We start from the raw sequence: 9,724 nt of genomic DNA, 5'->3' as shown, positions 1-9,724 counted from the left end.
CAATGACAATGTTTGCAACTTTATGATTAGTATACTATTTATTGGCTACTACATAGTAATCTGTGAGTACAAGTTTTTATTTCATCCGGCCGAATACTCGTGGAACAGCCACTCTGAAGCCCTTGCGTCTGCTCTTGGCGTCAATGATGACTTGGGCCTGCCGCTTGAGGAAGCCTCGGGTGGGGATCTCGTCTTCATCTTCGGGTTCGCTGGTCTTGTCCGGGTGACCCTCTAGGGCCTGCGGGTATACAGGTGCATCCACCCGAACCACCTTGATTGTCACCTGCAATAGTATTGATCGTCAATACAAATCAAGCTGGAAAGTTAGTAGGTAGTCTTAACTTCAACATGGTAGTTCTTCTGGTCTACTTAACTTTTTTTTAGCAGTTAAGAATTGCCAGTGTCGCTTAAGTAAATGGGCTCGGGACCAGGGCACAAGAGGATTTAGTTTGGTTGGGGGCGTAAGGAAGAGAACAATCACCTGCAAGGAAGGGACGGAGGGGATTGCAAATGTCTCTATGGCCCAAAGCACATCACTTGCAAACCGCATGCCTGAGAATTTCTGAATAGGGTACTTGGTTTTGCAGTGTTTTGTTCAAAGTGTGTAACAAAGTTTCTACAGACATTGTGCATAACAAAGCAGAAAGCAACAATATTAAAGTGGTATGTTGTTTTCTTGCTCTTTTTCGGAAAGCAGTCATGGTCATTTTTGTCAGTGACCTATAACAATATACTGTACTCACAAAATTAATTGTTAATGAATACCTTTTTTAAAAGTAAAACTAAAACTTAAAGATAACTACCTTTTTAAATTCCAACTTATTATTTTATCTCTCAAGCCTGTCTCCTTGAAGCTCTGTCCCTCCACTATTTCCACCTCATCTAGATCTGACCCCATCCTCAAAAACATTGTGAAAATCTCACTAACAAGTTGTGGATAATCTATTTATTCTTTTTAACAGCATATACTGTTCATCACCAACAATGCTCTTTAACACATTGCGTGCGTGTGCCCGGGCGGTAGGTCCGCGCTCCGCCACGCTGCGGCGTACCGCCCGGGCGGTAGTGTGAACCCACCAAACTTATTCGGTTTGAGTGCAGCCGCACTCCGGTGTAGGTCGGAGTATTTTTGTCCGTGCTTCGTGTATGACAGTGGCAGTTTTGTGGTGCAATCCGTTTGTAATTATCTATACTCGTTCCGAAACTATACCTGGTGGATTTTGACTCACTCATTACGTTTGTTAACTGTAATTTTGTGCTATATTAGTGTGTTTTATTGTTAAATAATGGCATCTACTGTGGGTGTTTAGCAAACTACGTCAACTCTTGTGATGAAACAGGACATCACCACACGTTTTGATATTCGTCATACCGAAATATGAAAGCCAATCACCCGGCAATCGGGTTTGTTCGAGGCTGCGGGCTGCGCCGCACTGGGGCTACGCCTGCTATTTGATGGGCCGCAGCAAACGTGTTAAGCAAATAATTAATTACTGATGTAATAACAATGTTACTTATAAAAACAGATTCCCCCAAGACCAAATGGTTATTTAAATAAAGTCATCATTTGGAGTTGTATCTTATTTTAGTATAACTAACCTTTTCCTCTTCCTCTGGCTCATCTTTCTTGTCGATTTTGTCAAACAAGCTGTGTAGTTTGCCCTGGAGCAGCACCACTGTCTCCTCTGAGTCGTCTATCTCTTGTGATGCAGGAGGAGTTGTTGTGGGCTCATAATCCTACAAGAAAATTAGTTACAGCAGACTCCCTCTTATCCGGACATTGGTTTAACCGGACTAGATCGGCAGGAAGTGGGCGGTACTGAAAAACCTGTTCTCGTGGGAAAGTTTTGAGACCAGTGATCACGTGTCTAAATACAATATTCCTCTAAACTTGAGTAGAATATCACAGTAAACGGTCCATTTTAACGAGTTTTCGGGGACGTCGGTTTAATCGGAAAATCCGTTATCCAGACTGGCTTGGTCCCGAGGAGTGTGGATAAGAGGGAGTCTACTGTAGGTCTAATGTAAGAAATTGTAACTGGTTGCCTGGTGGTCAAAAAACGCATCACTGGCCTTATATCGTGTGTGGCAGGATATTCAAAAGTTTTAAACATTTTCTAGACACAACTAAGTGTCATCAGTTACTACAATGGCGCTATTCTGTTTACCAATGATACCAGCGAGCTGCCTCGTAGCGGTGTACATCAAATTACGAAGCTAAACACTAAAACGGCACTAAAAAAAACCAGCCTCGTAGAAGGTAGTTTCAATACAATCAGACATATGAACACAATGTGTTACACACCAACAAAACTGTTAATCCTTTTACCTGGAGCAAAGAGCACATTTTGAGAAGAGCGTTCTTGATCTGCAAAATTTGATCTCTTATTGTAGCTGTTTGTTCATCCAACTTGTCTCTCTTCTCTATTTCATTCTGTATTGCAATCTTAAGTTTTTCCACCTCTTCCTCATTTCTGAAAATAAAATATTAATTTCAAAAATCTAAACAATACTTTGTGTTTTTTCAACTTGTCGACGATTTAGCGAAGGAACTACTGTAATATATAACTAACATTAATATGAAGAAACAGGCTCTGATTGTAGATTTTTTTATAACAAAATATTGTTGATTTGCAGGATTTGAACCCTGACTTACAGTACAGAGATTTTGTGTTCTAACTGCACATTAGACCTCTAGCACTGTTCATGTTTCCAGTTGAGATAACTCGACTCTGCCACCCTGATGGAGTAGCGCTAACGTCGATAGAGCTAGATTCAACATTGTAACAGGATTTAAATTCCTACATTATAAGCATGATGAAGGTATTTGTTTTTTGAAATGCAGTAAACTATTTTGAATAATTTTCTTACTCTATAATCTAATGTAATATTTATTTTTCATAGTAATCCCATTTTCTTTCTTAGATAGCAATTTCTAACTGTTACTTACTGTTCTTTGTCTTTGACTTGTGCGAATTTGAAAGCCTCCAATTCAGCGAGCATCATATCTTTTCTAACTTCAAGCTGCTTCTTTTCTTTTTCAGTAGTTTCTTTCAGGTATGTGAGTCGAGTCCTTGTTTCTATTTGAGAGAGAAACCGCTGGAGAACATCCTTTGTGTCGGTAACACCTGGAATGACATTTAATATTAAAACTTTTTATATAAAAATTGATGCTTTGGAATACTATATTTAACTTAATATTATTTTGTGAATAATTTTTTGCTGCAATTTTTTCTTGAGTAGGGTTGTCAGATGTTTTATAATTAAGGTTTTTGCATTGGGGCTTTTTTGTTTTTGGCGTATGTAGGCGCTTTAACTAATGTTTAACCCTCTTCTGGTATTTGTTTTTAACACGAGTTGGTAGCAGAGTGCTTCTAGTGTTGTCGAGTATTCAGAAGATTGCTGGTTTTATCCTGATAAAAGTCAATATCTTTTTAACTGGACCCAGCTGTTCCCATCATTGTGCTTTTAATAAATCGTCTTGGCTAAAGAAACGGTTGGTCTTAGAAGGAATACTTATCATTTTGTTCATTCAACCCTATTAATTATACACCCTTGATTGGTGTTGCATACATCTAATATGAACTATTCTAATTTTACATCCGAGGCATGTGGACTAAAGTTTGCGATAATTGGTGCTTCTTTTTTAACCATACCAATTTCCAATCAAGTACTGTTGGCTGTACCTGTAGCTTCTTTGAGAGTAGTGAATGCTTTCTCAAGATTCTCCACAACCTGAGAAGTCTCGTCGGAGGTTCCATGTGTCATATCTGTTGAGGTGACAGTGTCTTGATGCATCAACGGTCGACCGGTCGGAAAAATGCGACGCTCCAAACGTTCCAGTTCTGCCTTTCGCTCGTCCACTCTCATTCTGATCAAAGAACTTATTAAATGTTGTGAAATACAATTGTCCAACAATATTGTTGTTATAGAACTGCAATGTTGACTAAATATGGATTTCACAGTCCCTGTCACTCTGTCAGTAGTTCCAACAGTAATAATAAGAATATCCCATGTTCTTGCTGGTTGCCATTTTCAAACTCATCTATAAATTCTATTCGTAGATCTGAAATACTATTTTAACTTACCTAAGTAAAAGAGTTCCCCAGAAGGAGCTCCTTTGTAGAGACTAAAAATCTAATTAATTATACTGGAACTTTTTGTGAGCCATCAACTACCTGGAATTCATTTTCTTCACCATGCATAGGTGTGCATTCATTCCTTCTCATTTAAGAATAAGAAAAAAATTATAGGAGCGATTTCCTTGCTGTTAAATTAAGCTTCTGAATACAGCTGCAGGATTGTGATCGTCGTGCGAGTGTTTTAGTGCCTGTGTTTTCTATGTTATTGTCCCTACCGAATTCAGTAGCTAGGGAAACAGCCGTACCTTATCTTTGTGTATTGAGTTTTTGCTAAAATCACAACCGCATTTGGCAGCTACGTAAACCTAACTTAAGCTAAAGTGCTCTTTCTCCCAACTATTGATACATATTTTATTAAATTAGTTTTAAAGTTGGTTAAATAACAAACAAAAAATACATGGTAAACAACAAACACTATATATAAACTGGAAAGGAACGTTAAATCAAATTTTCTCCAACTGACTCATAAGAATGATAAATCTATATGTTTAATCTCTGGTTTAATGCCTCACTTGAGTTCCATCAGCTGTCTTTCTCGGGACTTCCCTGCGTTCATGACAGCTACTTCTTGACGCAGCAGAATCCCTTTGGTGCTATCCCGCAAGTCGAGGGCTTCTCTGTTGATAGCCTAAAATCACACCAGTTATTTCTGTCATGTAAATTGTAATTATTAAAGGTGTAACACTGGCTGGTGTGTAAACTGCAGCATGGAACTTATGTCATTGGTTCAAATCTGGCCAATGGCATTTTGCTATACAGTAATACAATTCTGTGAACGTGTGGTTAGAATATCGGCAACAGATATGTTTCTTGCTAACAAAAAAACGTATCACTGACATTACCTCAGACATGGGGGAAGATTTGATACACGGAAAAACGTACATGACAGCTACAAAGGTGAAAAAAATTGTGTCATTCTGTTCACAAATGATGCCAGTAAATGGTAATAAGCCTCGTTGCGGCGTACAAGAGAATTACGGATTTGTACCCAAAACCGGCTCTTACTTAAAAACATCTTTAGTACACTTAAAAACATCCCTCGTACTCAACATTACTTGACAAATTTAGTACACGAACCTACGATCTAGTTTTAACTATACTGAAGGAACATTGTGTTTATACCTGAAGGTGTCTTATCTCAGTCTCCTGTTTCATGATGTTATGTTCTAGCTTGTTGAGGGTACTCTCAAACAGTACGCTGTCCTCAAGCAGGCTGGCTCGTATCGCTCGATACTTCTTTCGCATGTGCTCTGCCTCCATCATGTTCATCTCCACCTTATGGATGTTGTTTTCCAGGACAGAAACTTGCTGAAAACCAAAACCAATTAGGTATCAAGTTTTGCTCTTAAATATTTTTATTTTAGTGAAAATATTTCTCATATTGGATTTTGACAACCACAGGATCTCAACTCAACTGTTTGCATCACAAACCAGCTGTTGTTGAACTAAATTTATATTGATTGTTAATGGTCCTGACTTACTCACATACAAAAAATCATCAAAACTAAATCATTTAACATAGTTGCAGTTTTGAACCACCTAGGAAAAGATATTTGCTGAATTGACATATTCAGGATGTATGTCGTTACTCAAGGACCTGGTTTTTCCCTTGATGAAAGTTCCTTCACTTTTACCTTTAAAACACATTCCTCTATTAGCCTAATTGCACTACCTACTGAACTTCAGTTATTCCCACCACTCTTAAAGTTTAATGTTTCTCGTACTTTTCCTCGTGGATCGAGTTGTTTCCGGATGCCCTCATTGGCCGTGTTGATCAGAAGCTCTTGGTACTCATCTGCCAAGTCCTTCATCCGCTTCTGGTGCTGTAAAAAAATTAGACAATTTACTTTTTGTAAAAGAATGCCAATGTTGAAAAATACTATAATGTTAACAAGAGTGGTTTTACTTTCCTACTGAAGTAACCTATTATTTATACAAAGCGGAACAATACTTTCAACCCCTTACCAAGCAACTTTGACAACTGTCAAAGTTGTTGTTGTTGACTTGAATTATTCTATTTAATGATGATGTTCTTAGCTTATTTTTATATATTTGCCTGGATAGCCGAAGCCGAGAGGTTATATTGCTCCTTTCAAAATCTGATGATTGTAGCATGCTATATATATTAGTTCATCTAAGGTTTCAGGTTCACTGCCAAGCAGGTTTAAATCCAGAACCCATTTTTGTCATCACACTATAAATTAATGACGCTACCTAACAAAATGTTACGATAAACAGTAACAAGTTAGTGGGTTTGGAACATTCATGTATAGAAAAAATCTAAAGGTGTTTAAAACACACAACAACAACAAACAAGTTTAATATATTGTGCTGGACACAAAATATTCGATTTGTCAAGATGTTGTACTTGATGAGTTAGAAAGCAGAAGTGATTCAGAAAAATCTGAATTCGTTACTTTTGTTTTGATAAAATTACAAAAACTACTAGAAGTACACAAAATAATACCCTTATTATGTTAAAAAAACAAACAAATATAAACCGTTTTGTACTTTGGTAAATACAGTCACTTAATGAATTCAGCTTTTTCGTTAACATGCTAGAAAATGTGGACACCATAGTGAATTACTCTGCATATTTTTACTTTAACACTACTCAATATGATTTACTCTTAGTGCCATTACCATTTTTGCATGATATCTAATCAGGTCCAATTTCTTCTGTAGGTCGATCACTTTGCAGTCCAACAGTTGGGCTGCTTCGTGTGTGTCTTTGCTGCGAAGTGCGATCGTCTCCTTTGGATACTTGTTGCTGGTTTTGAGTATGCCTTCGTCACACTAAACATTACAACAAATTTAAACTTTCTGTCATTTTAAAATTGTTTTTGCTCCATATTGAACTTAAGTAGGGGCTGACAATTTATTCATGGCCATCCATATTTTTTGTGATAGTTGTGGTTTATTCTACTTATACAACGAGAAATTCCAGAGAGCGCAGTTATTAAATGAAACTTACGAGTTTTAAATTGTGAGCGTAATAACATAAGATCCTATAATAAAAATTAACGAAGTATAAATACATGTAAAAACTCTGATCATAAGTTAATATTGGGCTTTGCATTTTAAGATTTCAATTTTTTTAAACTTAGAGGGGGATTGTATAATTACTGAACACTATAAGACCTTGTACGATTTTAACCCTCGCCATATTTAAGTATATTTATTTGAAGTGATTTATACTTAAGAATAAGTTTGGTGAGTTGGTTGGTTCGGGCCTTGAGTAGAAGGTACGCTTTATTATTTTACTTTAATTAAGTTACGACTGAACCATTGGTTTAGTTTTGCTAGATAGATTTACACCTTCAGGGCCCATTTGTATGGGCAAATTTATGGTTTAATGAGGCTGTCAAAATTTATAAACTTACTTTTGGAGGCCTTCCTAACTGAAACTGTAGCTGTTTTATGGTCTTCTTTAGTGTTCTAATCTTGTCAATGTTGCGTTTCTTTTCTGTATCACATTCTTCATAGTGAGCTTTCCTTTGGCCCTCTGTAAATCCAAAATGCAATTTAAATTAACGAATTTTGAGGTTCTTTTTAAATTACTTACTGGAACAAAGATTAAATATTGTCTTAAACAAAATTTTGGACACAAATCTATAAGCTTTTTATATTCTATAATTAGATAGGCGTGCTCCATCTATTGGTCTTAAGTGTTCGTTGATTTTTCTTAGCAACCTAACCTTCCAGATATTACACTAAAGTTTGTCTAGGACAATTAAGTATATAATAAATCGATAGTAAAAGTACTGTTAATATTACTCTGGTATCACAAATCATTTTTGGCTGCAACACACATATGTAAAATATCTTATACAGTTAATTTTAATCCATTTTAAGAAAAAATGTATCTTTTTTTAATACTTACCTGAAAGTTGTATTTTCTTTTTAATTTCACCAATCTGCCGGTTGACAACTTCCAGCATAGTTTCACTGTCATCTTTGTTTGGGACAGGTCCAGAAGGCATGTTGATCTAAACTTGTTAGTAATCTTTCCTCATATGAGAGGTGTTCTCAGCATAACAAGTAGGTTGTCATGGATACAGTGCCATCTAGATACATCTCTTCTGTTCATATTGATTGTTATTTCAAATTGTCATGGTGTCACTTAAGAATAAAAACTTTGTTATCATTATAAGTTACGTTGATGTGTCAACAGAATCTACCTTTAATGCGTAAATCAACGTCGATAGTAAATAACGAGTTTTATAGCCAATACTTTAAGTTTAAAATTCCTGGATCTATAGCAGTTTTCACGCTTATTCATAGGAAAAATCTGCAATTTCCTGACACATTTAGAAAATGGTCTGATAAAATGTGTCAATTTATCGTTGTAACTACACTAACGTTAGACAATTTACTTTTAAAATAACAGTAACTGTTTACTTTTACCTTACAGAGGTAACTTTTGAAACCACAACTGTTGCATGTATAGCCAGTACAACTTATTCTGCATAACTGAACATAGTATAACTGATTCTTTCAGCAAAGAGAGTAAAAACGCCTTAGGACTTGTCAATTCAAGATTTAAAAAAAAATTGATTAATGTATCTGTGAACCACAAGGACTGCACTTTTAGATGTATCATCTTGGCCTATTGTAGGTTAGTGCACTGATTTGCACTCAGGTAAATAATTATTCTTTACTTGTGCCTCTTCCCTCCTAAAAAAAATCTCCTAAAATCTATAAAAACATCTCTTAAAAACGAGCATGTACAGTACCTAGCTGTTATTGGAAAATTAAGGGCAATTACTACCTCTGTTGTAGTAGATAAATTATTTTAACAATTAAATTGAATGCAATTTTTTCATCATACTATCAGCCTGAACTACACCATCATAAACAAAAAGGGGCTCTTGAAGAAATCCTGGATAAAACAAAAAGCATAATCAAGGATTAAAGAACTGAGGCAGAACAACTCTATTCTCTTATACAAAGTCAAATCAGTCCAACTTCCTACGTAGGTACTGAGTCGTCATCGTTGTTTTAGTCTGTGTAAAAAAACCAAATAGTTGTACTGTTACTGAATGCAAGGAAGTCAATTTCCTAACTCAACTAGTCAACTTCAACTGACTGTTAAAGGATACAATATTACTGAGTTACCAAGTAACCAAAATATTTAAATTGTATAGTAATAAAAACTTCAAGAATGCAGCCTTCAACGACCACATCCCTACAACCATTAAAGCCTTCAAAGGTTGAAGTAAAAGCTGTAAGCCCCTCTGCCCCTGAGCTCAGTCTAGTGTCTGACAAAGTTCCTCCTCCTAGACTCCCAGAATTCCCTGCACCTGGAGACAACATTAAGCCTGAGAGGTGTAGTAAAACATTACTAACACCTGATCAGCTGACTACACTAGGATCATTGTCATCGTCTGCAGGAATTTCATTAATAAACAGCTGTTTACCCGAAGACTTGTCTCATTTAGGAATTCTTCTTTACACTGTCTTCCGCTGGTCGCAGCTTAAAAACTTTGATACTAAGAAAACTAACGTGCTGCTTACAATCTATTATAAATTATTTCAGTTCTTTCTCCAGTCTCCATGGAAGAGTCAAAACGATGTTTATT

The 9,724-nt window shown here is 36.3% G+C and overlaps 1 protein-coding gene across 1 annotated transcript; it reads right to left on the bottom strand.

Annotated features, from left to right (window-relative positions):
- Positions 1-19: 19 nt before the first annotated feature.
- On the bottom strand, positions 20-8,140 carry LOC128993238 (outer dynein arm-docking complex subunit 3). The gene is made up of 11 exons (XM_054417004.1): positions 8,026-8,140; positions 7,526-7,647; positions 6,786-6,938; positions 5,867-5,965; positions 5,265-5,450; positions 4,655-4,770; positions 3,687-3,871; positions 2,951-3,128; positions 2,330-2,474; positions 1,600-1,737; positions 20-283 (listed from the first exon to the last, which is right to left on the bottom strand). The coding sequence occupies exons 1-11, from the start codon at positions 8,123-8,125 to the stop codon at positions 77-79; spliced, it is 1,629 nt and encodes a 542-aa protein (XP_054272979.1). The 5' UTR covers positions 8,126-8,140; the 3' UTR covers positions 20-76.
- Between the last annotated feature and the right edge of the window lie 1,584 nt (positions 8,141-9,724).

The sequence above is a fragment of the Macrosteles quadrilineatus genome, unplaced genomic scaffold (genome assembly GCF_028750875.1).
Source record: "Macrosteles quadrilineatus isolate MER2022 unplaced genomic scaffold, UCM_ALF_1.0 Scaffold_4__1_contigs__length_99947679, whole genome shotgun sequence".
NCBI lineage: Eukaryota > Metazoa > Arthropoda > Insecta > Hemiptera > Cicadellidae > Macrosteles > Macrosteles quadrilineatus.
The sequence above is the reverse complement of the archived record's forward strand: the minus strand, read 5'-3'. Positions and strand labels throughout refer to the sequence as shown.